The sequence below is a fragment of the Paramisgurnus dabryanus genome, chromosome 3 (assembly GCF_030506205.2).
Source record: "Paramisgurnus dabryanus chromosome 3, PD_genome_1.1, whole genome shotgun sequence".
Lineage (NCBI taxonomy): Eukaryota > Metazoa > Chordata > Actinopteri > Cypriniformes > Cobitidae > Paramisgurnus > Paramisgurnus dabryanus.
In genome coordinates this window covers 36,815,144-36,840,196 of record NC_133339.1, presented here as the reverse complement: position 1 = coordinate 36,840,196, position 25,053 = coordinate 36,815,144, and the positions used below count along the sequence as shown (strand labels likewise).

The window sequence follows — 25,053 nt, the reverse complement described above, 5'->3', positions numbered from 1 at the left end:
AACAAAAGGGAAAATGAAAGAAATGAAAGGATGACTGTAACTTAATCACATTTGATTCCCTGTGCTGTACTCTCCTCTGCTGTCAAGAGTATGCAGTACACGTGCTTCTACCGCCCTCTGTTGTCAGGAGCATAGATATGTATATAAAGGCTAGATGGCTCAAGGCGGAGTCAGCTGTGTCGTCACTTGGCGTCCATCTTAGGTCAGTGCTGCCATAGTGCTGCTCCCTGCTGCTGTGGACGGAAGGTGAGTGACATACGCCAACTAAAATGCTCGTAACTTGCTGAATTCTTGACGGATTTACAAACGGTTTGGTTTTTTACAAACGTTATTAACGTGGCTATAATTCTGGATGCTTTAACATGTTTCATGAATTTTTTATTTATTTTTAGTATACGTATTCAGTGTCATAGGTACATCTTTGACGTTTATAACAAACCAATCCGTTTGAAAATCGGTAAAAAATTAAGCAAGTTATGGTCATTTAAAAGTACCTGCATCATTAAAACTCAATGCTACGAGTGAGCGAGCGCCCTGTCCCAAGATGGCCGCCAAAATGCGGACGTTCCACTCAATTGGCCATCAGCGCGGACGAGCCATCTAGCCTTTATATACATATCTATGGTCAGGAGTATGTACCATACTTGTTTGTACTGCTCTCTGCTGTTAGGAGTATGTACTACAGGTGTTTATACTTCCCTCTGCTGTCATGGGGTATGTACTACACGTGTCATCAAAACACTGCATGAGACGTTGTTGTTGTGTGACGTCAGAGCTGGCAGGAGCGAAGCAGCAACGGTCGTTTACTACAGCACTGTAATGTCAACATTACTGACACATCTGCCTGTAAACGTCCATGGCAAGGACCAAGAGTCAAACAGTGAGTACTATGTATGATGAATTATATCACATAAATCTCCTGACTATTAATGATAAGTTTAATCAGCTCGCTGTGTCGTTCTAGCTTAGCAGTTTAGTGTTTTGGGGAGTGGTTTGTCTTTAGTTTAGTTTTATTTTTGGTTATTTTAACGTAACGTTTGTATTGGATTTGGGTTTGTTTTGGAGTGGGGTGGTTGGCACCCACTTTTATGCCTAAGCATAGCTTTCACGTTATTTTTACGTTAAAATGGCAATCTTGCGCATAAACGTTGTTCACTTTGTTGTGATTTGATTGTGTGTGTGCGTCTGTGTGTTTTAATTACCGGTGTTGTTTTGACATGTAGTTTGTCAGCTGACGTGCTAAAAAAATACAAACAGTAGTTCTCGCGAGCACGTGAGGAAATGACGCAGCAGAGCGGTGTGATGAATTTGTTTTTAGGTAGTCACTTTTTAACGTTAACATTACCTGAGGTAAAGGATACTTAATAGATCCTGCTGCTTCCGTATAACAAAAATATTCAGAAAATATTTTTATCTTACGCAGCTTACACATTTAAGACTGCCCCTTTATATAACTGCTTGCACTAGATATGTGTTCACATGATAAACAACGCCGTGAAGCCGTTTAACCAAAACCGAAACAGTGAACAGTCCAAAACAAAAGTCCAAAATGTCAAAACTGTTGATTAACATAAGAGAAGTCTACATTTGAAATATATTACTGCTCGAGATAAAGTAGTTTACAATTTTGAAACATTTAAGTTATCTTTTTTGCACAGATTTTCTTGCATTAAATAGATGTGAGCTCCTAAACTTTATTGGTAAAACTTTAGAATAAGATTGTATTTGCTAATGCTTACAATTAGTTAATGCATTAGCTAACATGAACTATCAATGAACAATACTTCTACTGTATTTATTAATCTTAGTTTATGTTAATTTTAGCATTGACTAATACATTATTAAAGTCAAACATTTAAACTGTTAACATTAGGTAGTGCACCATAACCTAACATGAATAACTGTATTAACATTAAAGGTTTCACCCAAAAATAAAAATTCTGTCATAATTTTCTCATCCTCATGTTGTTCTAAATCTGTATGATTTTTTGTGTGAACACAAAATAAAATATTTTGATAAATGATGGTAAGCACCAGCTGATTGTAACCATTGACTTCCATAGTAGGAAAACAAATATGATGCCATTCAATGGGTACTGTCAACTGTGTGCTTACCATCATTTTCCAAAAAATTTCTTAATCATTTATCACAATACTTTTATATAATATATTCATATAATATGTATAATAATATTTGTTTTCCTACTATGGAAGTCAATGTGTACCATTAACTGTGTGCTTACCATCATTCATCAAAATTAAAAAAAGAAACATAAATAAAAAAATTCAGGTTTAGAACAACGTAAGGGTGAACTAAACCTTTAACAGTAATTAATATTGTTCATTGTTTGTTAAGGCATTTACTAATACAACCATTCTGTATTCTGTAAAGTGTTAACACAAAGATTCTGCATTTACAAAGCTCAGTGTCCACTCCAAAAACGGTCCCAAGCTGTCATCCGTCCCAAACTGTTAAAGGGCAATTCCGGCTAGGGATCGACCGATATGAATTTTTCAGTGCCGATGCCCATTTTTGTTTCATCAGCCTTAGCCGATGACCGATACAGGCTGCTGATTTTCTTGAGCCGATATTTGGAGCCGATACTGCTTTTGCTCAATCATTTACATTATAAAAATGACACAATGATGATGCCAAATGTCTCAATTTTTAAAAAGTAACATTTATTGAACTTAAAAAAAAAATGTATTTAACAAATAGTAAAAACAGGTGAGGGTGCTATGGAACCATCTTTCGATGTTGTTATGGAAAGGTTGGTTGTTTTTAGTCACATGATCTTCAATCGGTTGCGGCTTCCAGCACTCTGTCTGTAAATAATGCCGGAAAAAAACGGCGAACACGGCAGCCCAGTATCGGCCGATGCCGATACACATAAAACTCGCAAATATTTGGCCGATATATCGGTCTATCTCTTTAAAAAGGTTCTGATATGTACCATTTAGGTACAGATATGTATATTTGGTACCCATTTGTACCTCTGACGTAGTAAAATGTTGGCTTTGGGACCAAAGTACATCTGTGAAGTTTCTTTCTTTTAAATAATTTTTATCCAAACTAGTATACAGTATGCAATAAAGGAGTAAGGTCTGGTTAAGCTGCTATAATTGTGTATTGTCACCATGTCAAAGAAATGCTGTTTATCCGAAGCCACTCTGAGTGGGACTCAAACCCATGATCGCTCCAGAATGGAAGTAGGGTTTACAACTGTGCCCAAAAGTTTTGAGAATGACACAAAAATATTAATTTTCACAAAGTCTGGTGATTATGATATGATGGCAATTTGCATAAACTCAAGAAAAGTGGTTCTCAAACTTTTGACACCAAGTACCACCTTAGAAAATATTTGGTTCTCCCAAGTACCACCTTAATGACCAACATTAAAATACAGTAGTGTACTATGCCTAACTATTCAGCTACAGCTATGCACCGTTCAAAAATGAAGCAGTTTTATTTCTAATAAGAATATATCTACTCAATTTGATTTTTCACTTTTAGCTAAATAAGGCACTAAATTATGGTATTAAGGTGTAGAAGTGTACTTTTAAAAGTGCAAAGGCCACACACTACTACAGAGTTTTACTTATTCATCCGGACCATGTGACGTCACTGTTTTGTGTCCGGTCACAGCTGCACGCCCTGCTTTAGTCTATGGTCACAGCATCCACAACTACCAGATGAAGATCAATAAAACACTCCCAGGAGGTTCACAACAAGATTACAATATGCCCGGGATATGTTGTGCTGTTGGATTTAACAGCAGTCGTCAGAGGAACCCCGAACTCCAAAGGAGTTAGATCAGCGGAATAAAGGATTGCCTTCAATCAGAAGTGATCAATAAGGATAACATAAATGCTTGCCTAATATTAAATAAATAGTAAAAAGTTCTCAAGCAATTAAATAATCAAGTAAACAGTAAGTGATAATATAAGAACTGAGAAACACATGGAAAAAACTGACAAATAAATATAACATTAAGTTGTAAAACCTAACAGTTAACTTAACTCAAATCATTTAAGTAAACCGGTTGCATTAGACCATTTAAGTTTTAAAACACATAAATTTAAGTACTGTGAACTTGAGTCATGTGCAATTATGCACTTATATTTAAGTAGTGTGAACTTAAATATAAGTGCATTACTGCATATGACTCAATTTGTTTAAGTTCACAGTACTCAAATGTATGTGTTTTAAAACTAATGCTACCGGTTTACTTAAATGGTTTGAGTTGAATTAACTTTTAGGTTTTACAGTACCTGCAAGGAAACATGTGCAGTCTTCATTGCTTTGCACAAAAAAGGGCTTCACAGGCAAGGATATAGTAAGATTGCATTTAAATCAAACATTTATCGAATCATCAAGAACTGCAAAGAGAGATGTTCAGTTGTTGTGAAGAAGGCTTCAGGGCACCCAAGAAAGTCCAGCAAGCGCCAAGACCCTCTCCTAAAGTGGATTCAGCTGCAAATTCTGCAAAAAGTACAGGGATCGGACTGCTGGAGACTGGGGTAAAGTCATTTTCTTTGATGAATCCCCTTCCTATTGTTTGAAAACCTTGCACAGTCATGTGTCATGCCAATAGTAAAGCATCTCGAGATCATTTATGTTTGGGGCTGCTTCTCAGCCAAGGTAGTGGATTCACTCACAATTTTAAGAACACAGCCATGCATAAAGAATGGTGCAAAAATCACCCTCCAAAAACAGCTTAGTGATAAACAGTTCCTTTTTCAGCATGATGGAGTACCTTTGCATACGGCAAAAGTGATAACTAAGTGGCTCGGGGGAAAACAAAAAATTTTTGGGTCCAAAGCCAGGGGGTATTCCAGAAAGCTGGTTCCCAGGTATGTAAAAATACCCAGGTATGTTTGAAATTGAAAAATGTCTTTATGCACGTATTCTCTAGATTAATTGAACCAACTCTTATCAGGTGCCCCCAGAACCAACATGATCAGGACATGCAGGTTTAGCTTAATCAACCGAAAGTTCAGGGTTTTGCTGATGCTTTCTGGAATACACCCCAGAAAACTTCCAAGACTTAATCTAATTGAGAACTTTAGGTCAATCCTCAAATGGACAAACAAAACCCCACTAATTCTGACAAACTTCAAGTACTAAGTATGCCAAAATGGGCTGCCATCAGTCAAGATGTGGCCCAGCCCCAGAAGTTGATTGACAGCATGCCAGGGTGAGTTGAAAAAAGGGTCTTGAATAAAAGGGTCAACACTGCAAGACTTTGTAAAAATTTATATTTGTGTCATTCGCAAAACTTTTGGACACAGCTACACACTGCACAGCTTTCACACTCGCTGTCCTCTTGTTGTTTGTCATTTCTACGATCACAAATGCAGACATGGCTTTAATGTTTTAGTACCCTTTCCTTACCAATCTGGTATGTCCTGGTCAAGCCGCGTTTAAGTGGTGGCAGCCGGGCAGGACATTTTTGAAAAACAAACTTTAAATTTTCTCTCAACAAAGCTAATAAACTAACTAGAGCAAAGATTTTTTTAGTAGGAATTGTACATTTTTTTATTTTGTGATGAATAAGATTAGTCATCAACATGTTTATTTTGTTGTCCGGACTTGGATTCTCAAATGTTTGACCAAAACATACATTAAACACATTAAAGAAAGGTTTGAAAGTTTATGTAAAATTATGTAGTTAAGTAAAGGGATAATGTATAGGTAGTCGGTTATGGCAGAAATAAGCCGTGTGATCAGGACCCAGGTCAAAGCGGAGGTTCTTGTATCATACTGAAGGGCTTATTTTTTCATGATAACAATCAGCTGCCTGAACATAAGCTTGCTTATCACGTGGCTATTTAACTCATAAAAAAGGTAAAGAAAATTAAATATTGATTTGAAATAGTTTTTTAATGAATGCAGACCTTCCACAAGAAAAACACAACAAGATGTTTAAATGTCACAAACACACCTTTTTGGTTTAATCATTAGTAAATATAATGCAATATATTTTATATTTATAGACACATTTACATAGCATTTTTGTGTACTATTAAACTGTACCTGTCAAAATGATTTGCAGCATCCAGGTTACCCTGCGTAATTAGTTTTAAGTGGTTCTTATCTGATTATAACAAACATCATGTTTAGCAAATGTCATGACTTGCCAGTCAGAATCGAGCATTCCAACGAGCCATATAATAAAGATATTTAAAAATTTAAAATATTTAATTTAATTTCTCTGCTCTAATATTACAAATGGATAAACATATAGGGCCCTATTTTAACAATCTAAGCGCATTGTCTAAAGCGCACAGCGTAACGTCTAAATGGGCGTGTCCAAATCCACTATTGCTAATTAACAACGGAAAAAATTGTTTGTGCGCTGAGCGCATGTTCGAAAAGGGTTGGTCCTTTTTTAAAATGAGTAATGGGAGTATTTTGGGCGTAACGTGCAATAAACCAATGAGAGTCTTAGCTCTCATCCCCTTTAAAAGCCAGCTGCGCTGGAGCTATGTCTAATTCCTATTTAGATGACGGACTTTGTAAACTGAAAAACTAAGCGGAGGAAGAAGATCCCCAGTTTAAGATTAATGTTAAATAATTGTGTTGTTTTTCACTTGTATTGAAATTGTTATTGTTTTATTAAAACCTTTAAAACCCGTTTTCTTTTAGTCATGGAAGTAAAAAGGCTGTTAACTGCTTTAAATGAATGGCTATCCAATATCATCAAAAAATTATTTACAAGCATGTAAGAAAAGGTTTGTACTGTAAAAATACTTTATTTGTAACAAACAGGAGATAAAGAATTAAAGAAAAAGAACGGCTCTCCGCACGTTTCAGCACTTGGACAGCGTCAGTTTTTTTAAAGCATTACTTAAAATTGTTTCTCATCATACCATATCCACAGAGTCATCATATACAATAAATCCATGAGGTAGCATTAAAAAAAAAAACATTTAAAAACAGATGCATTTCTTAAAAGCAAAGCATTTATTTACTTACCAGGCTACTTAACAATTAGTCCTCATTTATATCCAAGAGACTCAATAATAATCTTTTACATCCAATCCTTTAATCTTTCATATTTAAAAGCTTTTTTGTGCTTCTGCGCATTTATGTGTGTGATAAGCAAACCCGCGTTGTCGTCTCGTTTATAAGCGCATATTACTATGCGCTCTTTAAATAACAAAAAACATATTGCACCGGTTTTAGTTGCCTCAAAATAGCAACGCGCCAACAATGCGCCTGAACACACCTAGTTTTCAGACCAGAATGCCCATGGGCGCAAAAGGGGGCGCAAATGCATTTGCTATTTAAACAGCGTAGCGCTAAACGTGAAAATGATCATTGCGCAGGGTGGAAACTAGCAAAAGACACTTGCGTCGCGCATTGCGCTGCATTGCGCTGGGTGTAAGATAGAGCCCCTTTTGTTTAATTTTGTCTTTAAAATTACATTTATTAATTTTAAGATACTCAAATGTAAATTCACTAAGTATTTTCTATAAAAGTAATCTTTACCCAGTAATGAATGGAAATGTGATGTCATTGTGTTTAATTGGTAAAAATAGTTGATAATGGTATATATTTTCTTTTAACTTGTGAAAAAATACTGATATTAATTTGACAAATGCAACTGTAGCAGGGGCGTTGTTAAAGCGTTTAAAAACACCTGCATAAGGATGTTGTTTATATTGCTGCAGATCTTGATAACCAGCCAAGTACCTGCAGGAAATTTCTGCCACATTTACCTCTAGACACCTACGAGTGCACCGAATGAAACAATTTACTGAAAGCCAATGTGACTTAAAACACAACATGTGCTGTAATTCTTTTAAAGTATGTTTACAGTCTAAAAGATATGATCTGACATTTGGAGCTTGTGTGTGTCTTGACCCATATCAGGCATCAGCAAAGTTTGTCTCATTATGCCTCCCCAAGCGTTTGTTAGTAATAAGGCGACATACGAGACATTGTGTACATATAGACACATTCTACGTTTCTCTGTGTAGTTTCTGCCTTTACGCACAGGTATGTAGCTTCCTTGTGATCACACTCCATGACCCAATTTTTAATATCTTTTGCATTTTGCGTAGCCCTCGCTGAAATGCTCTGCCATGCATACAGAACCACTATTTGCTTTGAAGCCTGTTGATGCTGGCTGTTAAAGATGTTATGTTTACTGTCTATGTATTATATTGTTAACGCAATCAAATCATCACTTTCTAATCTTGTTTTGATTATGACTTCCAGGAAAACTGGTTGTGTGATATCAGATTACAAGATGGCACGCTGTATATTTTAAAGCCATTAATCCTGAGTGTCTTTCAGGCCATGTGGTGCAGCTTGTAACTGTTTTGTTATTGGTTTTACATGTTGTGTTTATGCCACACCCATTTATAATATAAATTTCTCATGAAGAAATTATGAGACCTGTTGATAATTCAAGCACGACACTACAATGAAAAAAATATTGAAATTATTCGATAATTGCATATGTGAATATCCCAATACCTATATCGCAATGCTTTGCAATAAATTCATGAATTTAATACTTTAAAAAGAAACACCTGCGGTGGATTCACTGGGGTTTATTACGAAATTACAGGAATTACTCTTTTATTTGTTATGAGTGGATTATTTCCTGTTCTCTATCACACTCATGCGGTAGTGCTGAGTTAACCACGCCCACTTATTTACATTTCATGAAATACACAGAATTAAGACATTTTATTTCACGGTAACAATATATACCACCCAGCTCTTGTTGTAATCTAGTTTTCATTTTATATATATATATATTTCATTATTATTAAAATGTATTTTTCAAACTTAAAGCATTATTGAATTGCATATAATATAGTTTTCGCATTGTTCTTCAATATTGCGCAGCCTAACACTGTAAAAAAATCAGTAGAAATTACAATGGTATTGCAGCTGGGTTGACGGTAAATTACCATAGATTTAAATTTATGTTATTTACTGGCAAGAGTTTGTTCAAAGTTGAATACATTTTAAATATTAACAAGTCTTTATCTTTATAGAATAAAACTATACAATAACAGCCTCATGCAAAGCATTCTGGGAACCAGAAATCATCATCAAACTTTTTCTGTTTTTTGCTTCAGATTTTGTTTCACAGAATGTTTTGCTTGATGCTGTTTTTCTCGTTTTATTCTGTAAAGACAAAGACTTCTAAATGTTTAATGTTCATTTAACTTTGAACAAAATGTTGCCAGTAATAACAATAAGTTACCGGCAACCCAGCTGCAAATTTCTACGGATTTTTTTTTACAGTGTAGTTATGATGCTATAAACATTTTGGTAACACTTTACTTGGAGGGGTATTTATAAGACTGACATGACATCTTCATTATCATGACATGACATGTTTCATGAACATAAATGAGATTTTATGCACGTATATGACAACTGTCATCAAGTGCCATTTGCTCAATTATGACTTTGTTATGACAACTTGACATAAACCAATACAACATAACTTGTCATAAATCGGTCATAAACATGACATAGCAGATAAATAATCAAAATGAAGAAACTACCTAGCTTTATGGGTTAATAAACTGTCATGTGGTTAGTTTTGACATGAGGCTTGTTCGACTTCATGCGACAAAAAAAAATGGCAGGTGGATAACCGCCGCAAGAGCGAAACGAAATAAGACTTAGTATGCTTTCTCGAATCATTCTCGCACTTTTTTGATGTCATCCGGCTGTCAGTTCTTACAGCGCCACATGAAGTCGAACAAGCCTATTGGCTGTCATGAGGCCATTATAATTGTGTCTGACCACTTTTTATCGGTGATACAACTTGAGTTTGTCATTAAAATATCATTAAGTGTTAGTACTCTGTCAAATAGTTTTATAACAGCGTCATGAATATTTTTCTTGACCTCAACTACAGTGGTACAAATTAAATTTGTCATTAAAATGTCATTATGTTTCAATACTCTGTCAAATTGTTTTATAACAGCTTCATGAATATTCATGAAATTTATTATTTTTTTTAGTTTTCAACAGGTGTTACAGAAATAAAATAAAATATCCAATAATAATAATAATAATTAAAATTGATAAAATTATATTTTATTGCATTTAGAGGCAGATTCACCTAAGATTAAATAAAAACAGTACAGTGGTGGGTTAAGCCATGCAGCGTTGCTGCAAAAACGTTAATTTAATGTTAATTTTGTCACTTTTTTCTTCTACTGTATGTCAGAAAATTTCAGCACCCTCTCTGTGAGGAAGAACAAGTTCTGTTAGTTGTCATCTTTGCGTTAAAAGTGCCACAATTGAGCGAATGACACTTAATGACAGTAGTCATAAATGTGCATAAAATTGTGTCATGTCATGATTATGAAGGTGTCATGTCAGTCTTATGAACACCCCTTCAAGTAAACTGTTACCAACAGTTTTGTAGACACATGCAAGTGCCTACAGCTATGCATGCATTCACAAATACAAAAAGAATAATAAAAGCAACATGTGCACCATACATTGAATACTTTTTTAAAGCAAAATGTTCTTGCATCTCATGAAGTTGGTTGAGAGTATATCCACAGTAAGCGGAGGTGGGTGGCTGCTTTAAAAAATCTAAAGTAAAGGGCTGAACCCAACCTCTTGAATTTTAATATATCCAATGCTGAGTTGTTTCAAGCTAAAATGCTTGGTTGTTTTAACCCATTGTTGTGTCAAATTAAGTGTGGGTGGTATGACCAAAAATAAGTAATTTCACAATATTTTTCAGGATATATATGTCCTTCAGCTTTATGGTTATATTGTTTTTGAAATATGTAGATTTGCAGATTCACACATATTACCGGTACACTGTACACTCTAAAAAATATTGGGTTGTTTTTAATCCAAGGCTGGGTAACTATGGGACAGAACACATTTCTGGGTTAAAATGACCCAAATAATGGGTTGTTTTACCCAACTGCTGGGTTGTTTCAACATGGTTGATTAACCCAAATGTGTTCTGTCCAATAGTTACCCAGCCCTGGGTTTAAAACAACCCAACATTTTTTTTTAAATATTTGTTGGTTCAACCTAAAAAAGTAAGTAAACTGGTTGCCTTAAAATTTGATTTGACTTGAAAATATTAGTTGACTTAAAAAATATTGTGTTTAACCAATATAATTGAATTAACTATTAATTTTTAATTTTAATACATTTTAGGGAAACCAGGTAACTTATTTTTTAGGTTAAACCAAAGTTTTTATTGAAGTTTAACTACTAAATGCTAACCACAGTTTTAAAATATAAGCAAGTTAAAGTTAGTGTTGAAGTGAAAATGTCCTCATAGAAAGAATCTTGTTTTTAAATCAGTTATTTATTTTGTAGACTATAGAAGATATCCAGTATTGTACAAGATATATAGGATGTATACAATTTAACAAAATTACAGAAATGACTCGTTAATTTGTTAGATGTGTAGATTATTTCACGTTTCTCCGTCATACTCCCACGCCCACTTATTTACATTGCACGCTATGCACAGAATATAAAAATTGGTTGATTCATTTTATTTCACGGTAGCGGTAGGGCAAATAAAAAAATATTTTGTGTTAATGCTGGGTTTGTCCCTTTTTACTAGGGCTGGGTATCGATTCAGATTTTCCAGATCGATTCAATTTCGATTCACAAGCTGTCAAATCGATTCGATTTCGATTCTCGATTCAATTTTCGATTCCGGTTCTCGGGGCGGTTCTTATACTCGATTTTCGATTCAACTCAATAAATATAGTTTAAATACACATACTATACTAATAAAAAGAACAGTGAACAGCAGGTTACAAGTGGGTAATTATTAAAATCGATGAAGCACCTGAAACCGCCATTTTAAGCCCTGAATTAATGAATGACAGGCTTTCCTTGGTAACCTTGCGCAAAGCAAAAAATAGGGTGTCATCTAGTGAAGAAGACTAGTAATTCGATTAACGTTAATCTTTCGTTCAATGTTTGCAGAAATAAATATGAAAGAAAAAAATCGATTCTGCTCTTTGAGAATCGATTCTGAATCGACCACATTTTAAAAAACGATTAATCGAAAAATCGATTTTTTCCCCAGCCCTACTTTTCACCTAACATTGGGTTGAAAATAACCTAGCAACCTATTTTTAGAGTGTAAGACCAATTTTTTTTATTTTTCTTTGGTCATGGCATAATTCTTTCACACTCCCTTTGTGTAATTTAATGACTTAGATATAGGTCTGCATAACGATCTAATCGATCTAATCTGCATAACGAACTGATCGTTTGCAGAACAAAAGTTTTTGTTTAAATCATATATGTGTGCACTGTATATAATAATTATGTATATATAAATACACACACATGCATGTCTAATTTTAAGAAAAAGTTATTAAGTATGTATATATAAAATAAATGAAGAAAAAATTATATATTAAGTATTTAATCGTTATTAGAGATGCACCGATACTGGTATCGGGTATCGGCCTCGATACCACATTTTCTAAAGTACTCGTACTCGTTAAAAGTCCCCCGATACCAGGGATCGATACCACGGTCTGAGAAATGTCTATGTTTGAGCGGCGTGTAAGGGGTTAATGCCTCTTGTGTTGTCCAAAGAGGCAGCGTTTACAACAAACTGGAAAACTAGTCCCTTGTTTTTTTGTTAAATTATATGACTAAAGCTGTTACCTGTAAATTTAAATAATGTTTTTTATTAAGTACTTGGTATCGGTATCAGCAAGTACTGAAATGCAAGTGCTCGTACTCGTATTCCAAAAAAGTGGTATCAGCGCATCCCTAATCGTTATGCAGCTCTTCTTAGATATTATTTTAAAATGTAGATGATATAAATAATAATAATAATAAAGAAAGAGTTGACGGGTATACGTCACAACTTTCATCATAATATTTTCAGTATAGTCTTGTGTTAATAACAACGCAATTAATAGCAAGTTTACATTCCTTACAACCATCCAAAATCAAGATTATGTAATAAATGTTTTTTTTTATGTGTTCTCTAAAGTACAACATCCATACAGTGTGTGTGTGTGTGTTGGTTAGATGCAGGGGGACAGTCCTCTTTACTTTCTGTGGTTAAGTGTGTTTAAGGCAAAGCGCTGTTGGAGAAGTGCCCTGTGTGGCAGGTGTCTGGAAAGTACCAGGTTTTACACTAATAACAAAACCTTTTAGGTAAATGTTTTTTCTCATAACACCTTTCATAGTAAACAAATGAAGAGTGATCAACTCGCTGTGGGGAAGTAGATGTTCCTGTATTTGCATGGCTTTGGGTGTTATCTAAGTCGGAGGGCAAAAATGTCTCTTACTGATATACACAATAAACATCCTGGATGTAAACACACACACACACACATATATGTTGACATTGAGGATGTTATTTATATATATGTGGGTGTGTGTGATTGTATTGTAGCTTGTCTATGTCTATAAGTCGAGTAAACAACACACTCTTACTGTAAATGGATGGCTGCCTTGTTTTATAGGCACATTTTAATTATGATATCACATATTTATAAGTACCTGTAGGCAGCACTGATGCAAAAATGTTATTGCATTGATTAGAGATGAATTTCAATAAACAAGAGCAGGTCTGAGTGAATGAGCGCGAGGACTCGTAATTCAGGGTGAGAACAAGCGCGGCCCGCCCCTCTGCGGAAGCTCTACTGTACTTTATCAGCTGCTCGCTGCCTCCAAGGTGGTTTTGTTCCTTATTACACGTGCACCTGCCCGCCTCAGTCTGTGTCATGTTTGCTCTCTGTGTATGTTTTCCTTGTTCAGTACGGTGCTGCTCCCATCCAGCCTAGCTTGATGTCGTGTTCCTGTGCTTCCTCATCAAGGGTAAGGACCCAGCTGAACTCCAGACACTGTCTCGGTATGGAGGTCAGCAGCGGAGAGACGAGCCAACCAAAGACGCCTTCGTTCAAGTTGCCCAAATCACACAAGAGGGAGGACTTTACTTTTGGGAAAATTTTGGGAGAGGGTTCCTTCTCAACGGTGGGTAGTGTTTGTGCAACGATTTTATGTGCTGGTAAAATGACTGATGTTTTTGGTCAGCCATGCATTTGTTGTAGTAGCTTGTCACAGTTGTATATATTTGAATTGCAGGTCGTGCTTGCTAAAGAACAGGCCACAGGAAAGGAATATGCAAGTAGGTTGCATCCTGTATCATATATAGCCTATAGACATGTACAAGCCTGTTAAGTTTCTCACCATGAATTTATTAGCGCACGCGACAAAAGAAAGTAAACAAATGAACTTTTGATCTCATTTGAATTGTGTTTATTCAGTGAAGATTCTAGAGAAGAACCACATAAGGAAAGAGAACAAAGCACACTATGTCATGCGGGAGAAGGATATATTGTCGAGCATAAATCATCCATTTTTCGTAAAGCTGTACTTCACATTTCAAGATTCACATAAGTTATGTATCCTTTTTGGGACTGTCGTGTTTTACAATGTTGTGTTTGCTATATAACTCAATATTACTAAAAAAAAATCTCCTTAACTTTTAATTCATCAGATTTTGCTTTAAGCTACGCCAAAAACGGCGAACTGCTTCGATACGTTCGTAAAATTGGCTCATTTGATGAGACCTGCACACGATTCTACACTGCTGAGATAGTTGGTGCACTTGAATACTTGCACTCGACAGGAATTATTCACAGGTGACTTTTTTTAAGATTGCAATCATTTTAATCAATGCATAACTTGATCTTCGTTTAAACTTTTTTTTCAGGGACCTTAAACTGGAGAACATTTTACTGAATGAAGAGATGCACATTCAAATTACGGATTTCGGGACGGCAAAACAATTGCTGTCGGACAGCACTCAAAGTATTTCATTTTTACTCGTTTGTTGTTGTTGACTGCCTTCAACCCTTATGTTGTTTATAGATACACTCTCAACCGTCTTTAAGTAGCATAAATACGGGACGTCCACATGACATAGCAATTAAAATCATTTCATGCATATGTATCAACAATAGGGGTGTTTAACTCCCCTTTTGAGTCTGTGTGTGTTTTTTAATGTCCAGATTTGATATACTTACAGAAAGAGCCAATTCGTTTGTTGGGACAGCGCAGTATGTTTCTCCGGAGCTGCTGTTGGAAAAATCTGCCTGCAAAAGGTTTCCGATTTGTTACTATTTTTACTGAATGATAAAATGCATTAAATTCGTGTTTAATTTTGTTGTACTCTTTAAGCTCGGACCTTTGGGCACTGGGTTGCATAATCTACCAGCTGGTGGCCGGATTACCTCCGTTCAGAGCCGGGTAAGTCACAGATCAGTGCACCTTAAGCTCAGTCGAACGCTCCTAAAAATGTAGCAATGCATGTGTTGCATTTCAGCTGATGTGCTGGTGGTTGATCACTTTTGTAATCACAGTTTTAAAAACATGGTGTGAAATAACAGGAAGTGTTGGCTTGGCTGTTTATGACTTGTTTGTGAAGACAGTACCGAGGGCTTCTGAGGAAACCCCAACCACTGGGTCACATGATCCAACTTGCCTTTTGGTTACATTACAACCGATAAATTGGCTTGGACGGACGTTAAAAACAAAACACTTTAGTGATTATAATGCATTAAAAGATGTCTGATATTCAATAGCAAGACTGCAATGTTGATTTGGTTGTTTACATTTGTGTTTCAATAGGAATGAGTACTTGATTTTCCAGAAGATATTAAAGCTGGATTATGAATTTCCTGAGAAGTTCTTTCCCAAAGCTAAAGATCTAGTGGAGCGGCTGTTGGTAATACATTTTGTTTTGATTACGGATCATCAGAAGAGACTAAAGTGCTCAGTTCGGTTCAATTGCATTGTTTTGTCTCTGGTTTCAAAGTGTTTGGACCACACAAAGCGACTGGGATGTGAGGAAATGGGTGGGTTCAATCCACTGAAAGGCCACATGTTCTTCGAGACAATCTCATGGGAGAACCTGCCTGTCCAGACTCCACCCAAGCTCACTCCTTACTTACCGGCCATGGCTGAAGATGATGAAGACTACTATGGAAATGTTAGTTTGGGATAAATGTCTATTTTACAAAATAATTTCTAATACCTACATAATCGATAATTGATTTTATTTAGATTTAAAGCGCACACATTATTCGCCCTGTCCCAAATGGCACACTCCGGACTTGTGGTCCTCCTCAGAGTCCACACTTTGATGACATCACGTAGTCCAGACTTTAGGGACCCTTGATGTGAGTCCACGTGGGTGCACCGGAGTCGTATTTTGGGACAGACTCGAGCATTACACCGGAAATAGGTAGAGAGGTTGCCCGTCAGTGTGAACTCCTCCCTCCTGTCGTCTGATTTGTCTGATTGCCCTTTCGCAAGGACTTCTGGGTTGGCAAATTGCGAAGCCTGCTGCAGTGCGGGCTTCGCTGAAGACCGCATCAAGGGGGCAAAGGAGGCGCTGATGAGCACACTTCAAAGCGTAAAAATTACAGATGGGACACCCTACGGACTCGTAGACTAAGCGAGAATGCGCAATTTAAGGCTTCGAGACCGAAAGTCCACATGAAGTGCGCCATTTGGGACTGGGCCATTCACCCTCTCTTTCTTTTTAAACACTATTAAACCAAAGCAGTCTCATAAGACATGCTGTTTTGATTCTTTTGTTAATGTGACATCACACAAACAAAGCCCCGCCCATGACAACTGACTAACTGGGTAATTTTACCCGAAAGCTTTACTAACAGTGGCAGCTCGTCATCCGAGGGGGGCTTATTCAAAATAAGTGTTCGGAGTGTCATGTGTGTTGCTTGCGTTTTGAAAATATGTGTTTGTTTCGTCATGTGAACCATGTGCATCACGTGTTTTATCAAAATAAGTGCCTGCTGCACATGCTTCAAAACCGTTTATGATAAAAGAGACACTCACGTTCATAAAATACACGCAAGACACTCCCTTAACAGTCAACTCTGATTACGCATGAGATTATGTGAGTATCTGGCAAACGCAAGCGTCTCTTTTATCATAAACCCTTTAGATGCGTCTGCAGCAGGCACTTATTTTGACAAGACACGTGATGCACATACGATCACTCGACGCGCAGAACACATATTTTGAAATGACGAACCACACACACGACGGGCTACATACATGTTTTGACGAACTTCGCATCGTGCGCCCTGGGAAAAAGAAGTCACCGGCTGCCACTGCTGGAAGGCATTAAACCTTTGTGAAAATCATAAAAAATTTTGAAAGCGTGGAAAGAGTTAAACAGTCCTCCAGTTTTTTGCGACTCCTTGATCGTGGAACACAGCGCAAAATCAACAAAATGTTGCGTTTTTGTGATCATACAAAATTTGTCATGTCATCAGCCATCATTAACGGTCACATAAAAAATAATAAAATTATCTAATAATAATGATACAGAGAAGACAACTACTCCAATGTAGTGAACATTTTTGGCTTTATTTTCCTTACGCAAATGAACAATCCCTATCTCTAATAGCATGCAGCACCCCGCTACCATAGCAACCATGGATGGCACAGTTAATAGTCAATTACAATTTGCCATGCACCCATCACCCTTTTACCTCTATTTTAATTGTAAAGTTTTTAATTGTACAGTAACTTATAATGCCTTATAAGAATACACACATGAAAGATATGAAACCTGTGTGACACACCTGCTGCCCACAAAAAAATGCCAAGGACCAGGTGAAGCGATATCATAATGCGTTACAATTTATTATTTTGTAGTCCTTATATTAATTTGATGGGACACAAAAGAAAGTCTTCTGTTCACTATCCTCTCATCTCTGCATTAGCAAACATGTGCGCATGCTGGCAAAACAAAAGTGCACATCCTGGAGGGGCTGTTTAAATTTCCAAATACAACATATATGATATAAAAATTGTCCATATGTATTTTTTATTACGTTCCTGACCTCATTGTAAATTATTATTTATAAAAAAGTGATGTCTCTCAGGGGTGAGCAATAAAGACGGCCCGGGAACAGTATAGGAAAGTCGGGCTAGAGTTACAGTAGAGTAGAGCATTGTCATCAAATCCAACCTTGGAATTCTCACGGGAATATTTATGTATTTTATGCGTTAGCAAATTTGTATGAATTCACACAAGTGAATCATACAACATGTAAGATTATTAGAAATGAACAATAATTATACCCCACTCCTAACCCCCAATGTCACAGGGGCGAAAGCAAATCACACAGAAACGTTCAATTTAATTTACACAAATAATCCACCGTGTTAAAACCTTATTTCTTTGTGTTGCCAAAATCTTACGGTTGTTGATGTTGTACATGTTCTTTTGCCTAAAGCATAGTAAACATTTTACAAATTGTGTTCTGTTTTTCATTTTGAATTCCACAGTATGAAGATCTACTCAGTCAGTTCAGCAGTCTGCAGGTGGTTTCATCCAGACCTTCTCAGGTCCTCTCAATCACAAACACTGGGAACCCACAGAGGTCCTGCAGCAACATTGAGCAATACATCCACGACATAGACAGCAACTCATTTGAGCTGGACCTGCACTTTTCAAGTGAAGAGAAACAACTGCTGCTGCAGAAGCAAACAACTGGCAACCCTTGGCATGTCATTTTTCTTTCAGTAATTTGGTTTCATTTTCGTAAACATTTTCTGGTATATTCAATTGTTTGTGACATTATAACATTCATTCTGGTTAAATATTAAATCATTTCCTCGAAGAGCTAAACGTTAGTAGATTGTTATTATTAATAAAACATGGGTTTTATGGCTATGCAGGTGTGTGTGTGTGGTAATAATTATTAATTTTTTATCTCCTCCTGTATTTCCTGTTGGGTTTTATAGCACATGTGTGTTTTCACTCAGTCAACAACACTGCTTGTTATTCATATTTCTTTATCTCTTTCAAAGGCACCAGTTTGTTGAAAATAATTTAATATACAAAATGGGACCAGTTGACAAGAGAAAGGTAACGTTTTTCAACCTGTTTCTTATCTTGTATCTAGTGTAAAGGCAATGTTGTGGTTTTCATTCAGTAAATAGTGAGAGCTTATGGCGTCCTCTGCTGGCTGCTGTTGATAATGACAATAAGTATTAACTCCGAAGTTTGTGTTATTTTCACAGGGACTGTTTGCTCGACGCCGACAGCTTTTGCTGACTGAAGGACCACATCTATATTATGTGGACCCTGTGAATAAAGTACTAAAGGGGGAGATCCCATGGTCTATGGAGTTGCGTCCTGAAGCCAAGAACTTTAAGACATTTTTTGTGCACACGGTAAAATATACTTTTAATATTGCCATATTAATGTACGGTAGTTTTGGTGTGTAGGTACATGGGTTATTCCTACAGTAGGTTGGATTTGTGGAATAAGCAGTGCATCACGGCTGTTTAATTTTATTTTATTGTATTAATTTTTTTGAATTAGCTTTAATTTCATTTTTTTAGTTTTGTTAATTTTAGTTACATTTTGAAAAATTTTGCAACACTGTTTAAGTGATTTCAACTTACTTTTATTTATCTTGACTAGAGATGAGTTGTTATAACAACAGATTAGTTGTTATAATTTATAAAATATAGTTGAGTTGTAGCAGCTCATCTCTTGTCAAGATAAATAATAATAGTAAGTTGACATAACTTGTAAATCTGAGCTGATTAAAGAAAATTAAGGCAGCTAAGATTGTTTACAGTGTATGATCATTTGTCATTTTAATTTAGTTTATTTTTTTAAGTAATATTTCCAAATCTTTCAGTTTTATTTCCTCCATATCTTACATCATATTAGTACCTTAAAGGGATGGTTCACCGAAAAATGAAAATTCTGTCATAATTTACTTACCCTCAAGTTGTTCCAAACCTGTATAAATTTCTTTGTTCTGCTCAAAAAAATAAAGATATTTTGAAAAATGTTTATAACCATCTGGGGCACTATTCACTTACTGTATTATTTTTTCTTAAAATGGAAGGCAATAGTGCCTCAGATCTACTAGGTTATAAACATTTTTTAAAATATCTTAATTTGGTATAAAGAAATTTATACCAATTTGGAACAACTTAAGGCAGAATGTTAATTGTTTGGGCGAATGTCCCTTTAAACTTATTTCTGTCTATTTTTAAGGCAACTTTACAATTAGTTACTTAAAGTTTTTCAACCAATATTTAGGCATATGTTTGAAGGAGCTGTATATAGGTTTTTGACTGTACTAAATAAAACAATACTATAATATATTCGTAGCTATTTAGAAAACATATTCGCATATCTGTTTCTTTGAAAAACAATGCTATAGCCAGTTATTCTCGTTTTGAAATGCGCCTTCTGGTCCCAAATGTCTATTTTTTATTTTTGGTCTGTGTGATCCTGCCCACTGTCAATTTAACCAATAGTGTATTTCAACAGATATGTTTGCCAGTTATCAATTAAATCGCAGTGGCCTGTAAAAGCGACATCTGATGGACGAAACCTCCAAAATGAGTCTCAGATTCCACACCAGTTACACTAATGTTGTAATTTAAGTCCGCAAAAAACTTAAAAATGTAAAAATAAGCAGATAAACGTAGGCTTTTCATCACCAGTTGTGCTCCTGTGTGTGTCTGGCAACCTGAGAGGAAACCTCCAATATTTTGAACTTAGACTGCGGTACCAAGTTCAACCACTACAAGGCAATGTTACACACAGCTCCTTTAATAGTTAAAGGGATAGTTTACCCAAAAATGAAAATAATGTTATTAATGTCGTTCCAAATGTGTAGGACCACCGTTCATCTTTGAAAGCACAGTTTAAGCTGTTTTATATTTAGTCCGAGAGCTTTCTGACCCTCCATTGAAAATATATGTATGGTATACTGTCCATGTCCAGAAAGGTAATAAAAAAATCATCAAAGTAGTCCATGTGACATCAGTGGGTCAGTTAGAATTTGTTGAGGCATCAAAAATACATTTTGGTTCAAAAATAACAAAAATTACAACTTAATTCACCATTATCTTCTTTTCCGCCTCTGTTGCGAATGCGCATGCACAGTGATGCTGCTGATGTACAACGCTGCTGACGTACAACGCTGCTGACATGTCCTCAGACATGTTTGCAAAGATTTTTTTCAAAGTTGCAGCGTGTGTCTCCCTGCTCAGGTCCAAAAAAGCCGGGGCACACCAAATATGGTGTTGTATGTCAGCAGCAGCGTCGTATGTCAGCAGCAGCGTCGTATGTCAGCAGCAGCGTCGTATGTCAGCAGCAGCGTCGTATGTCAGCAGCGTCGGATGTCAGCAGCGTCGTATGTCAGCAACGTCGTATGTCAGCAGCGTCGTATGTCAGCAGCAGCGTCGTATGTCAGCAGCAGCGTCGTATGTCAGCAGCAGAGTCGTATGTCAGCAGCAGCGTCGTATGTCAGCAGCAGCGTCGTATGTCAGCAGCAGCGTCGTATGTCAGCAGCAGCGTCGTATGTCAGCAGCAGAGTCGTATGTCAGCAGCAGCGTCGTATGTCAGCAGCAGCGTCGTATGTCAGCAGCGTCGTATGTCAGCAGCGTCGTATGTCAGCAGCGTCGTATGTCAGCAGCGTCGTATGTCAGCAGCAGCGTCGTATGTCAGCAGCAGCGTCGTATGTCAGCAGCGTCGTATGTCAGCAGCGTCGTATGTCAGAAGCGTCGTATGTCAGAAGCGTCGTATGTCAGCAGCAGCGTCGTATGTCAGCAGCAGAGTCGTATGTCAGCAGCAGCGTCGTATGTCAGCAGCAGCGTCGTATGTCAGCAGCAGCGTCGTATGTCAGCAGCAGCGTCGTATGTCAGCAGCAGCGTCGTATGTCAGCAGCAGCGTCGTATGTCAGCAGCGTCGTATGTCAGCAGCAGCGTCGTATGTCAGCAGCAGCGTCGTATGTCTGCGGCGTCGTATGTCAGCAGCGGCGTCGTATGTCAGCAGCGGCGTCGTATGTCAGCAGCGGCGTCGTATGTCAGCAGCGGCGTCGTATGTCAGCAGCGGCGTCGTATGTCAGCAGCGGCGTCGTATGTCAGCAGCGGCGTCGTATGTCAGCGAAGTCGTATGTCAGCAGTGTCGTATGTCAGCAGCGTCGTATGTCAGCAGCGTCGTATGTCAGCAGCAGCGTCGTATGTCAGCAGCAGAGTCGTATGTCAGCAGCAGCGTCGTATGTCAGCAGCAGCGTCGTATGTCAGCAGCGGCGTCGTATGTCAGCAGCGGCGTCGTATGTCAGCAGCGGCGTCGTATGTCAGCAGCGGCGTCGTATGTCAGCAGCGGCGTCGTATGTCAGCAGCGGCGTCGTATGTCAGCAGCGGCGTCGTATGTCAGCAGCGGCGTCGTATGTCAGCAGCGGCGTCGTATGTCAGCAGCGGCGTCGTATGTCAGCAGCGGCGTCGTATGTCAGCAGCGGCGTCGTATGTCAGCGAAGTCGTATGTCAGCAGCGTCGTATGTCAGCAGCGTCGATGTCAGCAGCGTCGTATGTCAGCACCGTCGTATGTCAGCACCGTCGTATGTCAGCAGCGCCGTATGTCAGCAGCACCGTATGTCAGCAGCATCGTATGTCAGCAGCGTCGTATGTCAGCAGCGCCGTATGTCAGCAGCGCCGTATGTCAGCAGCGTCGTATGTCAGCAGCGTCGTATGTCAACAAAAATGATCAGCAGCGCCGTATGTCAGCAGCGCCGTATGTCAGCAGCGGCGTCGTATGTCAGCAGAGGCGTCTTATGTCAGCAGCGGCGTCGTATGTCAGCAGCGGCGTCGTATGTCAGCACAACGTCGTATGTCAGCAGCGGCGCCGTATGTCAGCAGCGGCGCCGTATGTCAGCAGCGCCGTATGTCAGCAGCGCCGTATGTCAGCAGCGCCGTATGTCAGCAGCGTCGTATGTCAGAAGCGTCGTATGTCAGCAGCATCGTATGTCAGCAGCATCGTATGTCAGCAGCGTCATACTTCAGCAGCATCATTGCAGTCTCGTGCACGCGGTTCACAACAGACCCGGAAGAGAAGACAATGCTGAATAAAGTTGTAATTGTTGTTATTTTTGAACCCAAATATATTTTCTGACCCACTGATGTCACATGGACTACATTGATGATGTTTTATTACCTTTCTGGACATGAACACTATACCGTACATGGAGGGACAGAAAGCTCTTAAACTGTGTTTCTAAAGATCAACGGAGGATTTACATGTTTGGAACGACATGATGGTGACTCATTAATGACATTATTTGCATTTTTTTACAACCCTTTAATGATAATAACTGCATACTGTAGCAGGTATCTTTCTGAACTCTAGACTTACCATCCGTTAACCATTGTATTTACATAAAAACATAAAGCACTTTTTGTGAGAGGGCCTCTTTTTAGAAGAGTACTAAGGTATAGTGATAGTATCAGATACTGTGGTACTTTGCTTTATACCCTGGTTCTGAATGGTTATCACATACATATATCATAGTATTATGTGGTATTCCAAATCAGTAAAATAATAATTTTTTAAACAAATAAAAAACTTTTTGTTGCTTTGTCTGCTTAATGCATCTAAATTATACTTCTTACTTGTTTGCAGCCAAACAGGACATATTATCTAATGGATCCCAGTGGTAATGCAGACAAATGGTGTAAGAAGATCCAAGAGGTGTGGCAAACGATATACCACTAACACCAGACTCGAGGTATGATGGGGCACTGGAGTCAAATCTTCATTTCCTCCATCAGTCAAGAACCAAGCAGAAACTGTTCTGTATGCTGGCACCAATGGCCTTTGTGCCAGAAAGGATGTTTTGCTCATTCGCTGTGTTTTTTTATCATGTTGCAGTAAAATGTAAAAAGTAAACCTTAGCAAAGTTGTACACTTTGTATGCATATATTACTGTATATGTATACATGGGAAATGTCCTAAAAAGCTTGGGAAAACAAAAACACTCATGTTGCCTTTTAAAATATTTGGAGTGGCTGGTTGGATAGCTTTAGTACACCAGATGATGAGACACTTTGGTCAAGTATATATTTAATTCATAATTAATATATTTATATTTATTCTTTTAGTTATATTGTTCATATGTGATTACATGTCACTGGTAATAATTCAACAATGACTCAATATGTTTAAATATCCTCTGCAGTTTAAGCATTCTTGACCTAATGCTGCCTGCTGTATTAGAATCTGCTGTAAGATGGAATATACTGTAGTTATTATTAGGAGTAATTGTTGAGCCATAATTACCTAAATCTACTGCTTTATCTTAAAACATTGGTTTGAGAGTCTATCATAAGGCATACTTTATAAGGTACCTTACATCATGTATACTGCAAGCAAGCATGATGTGACAAATGTTGACCCCTCTCATTATAATCAACAAAGTTGATGGAGAGAAGTTTCGACCTGTCATGTTGTGTGGATTTGCTTGCTAGCATTGTTGGTTTTATTAAATGTATAAACAACACTTTCAGAAAAAGGTACAAAAGTTGTCACTGGGACGGTACCTTTTTAAAAGTTCCTAATAGGTACCATTTTGGTACCAATATGCACTATTTAGGTACACAAGTGTACTTTTTGAAAAGTTTCGGCCCCAGTGACATCTTTTGTATTTTGTTATTTTTTTAGAGTAAATGGTCATGTTAGAGATGCAGCTGTTGGGTGCTTTATTGTGTATACTAAAGGATGTTTGGTCCAAAGCAAAGAAAAATGTTGTAACTGAGTGAGAGTCAGTTTCCTTTCTGTTATGTTTGATCAATGCTGTTTTCACCATTTGTTCAGTTGTCTACAATTCTACTAAGTTTGTCACTGAATAAAACTGTGATGTACAGATGATGTATTATTCAGAAAGTAACACAGTGTTACTAGATTTGCACCTTGTATAATTGTATTCTTATATAAGGTTAATTGCTGGCAGTGGCTCAGCTTGTACTTGTATTATTTAAATATTCAGAGATTTTAATTTAATCACGTTCAGGGGTCATGCTTTGTAAATATTGACTGTGTAAGCCTTTGAATGTGAATGATTGCTGTATAAATTAGCATTGTTTCTTTACCTTTTTTTTTTTTTTAGTTTGTGTTCAATGTTTTTGGGTTTCTTCACATATTATATTGGAGAATGTGCTGGGGTAATTCTCAAAATAAAAGTATATTTAAAGAGTAA

General features: G+C 37.3%; 1 protein-coding gene across 1 annotated transcript; it reads left to right on the top strand.

Annotated features, from left to right (window-relative positions):
* The first annotated feature begins 732 nt into the window (after positions 1-732).
* Positions 733-25,053, top strand: pdpk1a (3-phosphoinositide dependent protein kinase 1a). The gene is made up of 14 exons (XM_065256546.2): positions 733-880; positions 13,763-13,978; positions 14,090-14,132; positions 14,272-14,409; positions 14,505-14,649; positions 14,721-14,818; positions 15,036-15,111; positions 15,188-15,256; positions 15,638-15,734; positions 15,825-15,998; positions 18,335-18,552; positions 18,860-18,917; positions 19,073-19,225; positions 23,481-25,053. Exons 1-14 carry the CDS (start codon positions 857-859, stop codon positions 23,571-23,573), a joined length of 1,602 nt encoding a protein of 533 aa, XP_065112618.1. The 5' UTR covers positions 733-856; the 3' UTR covers positions 23,574-25,053.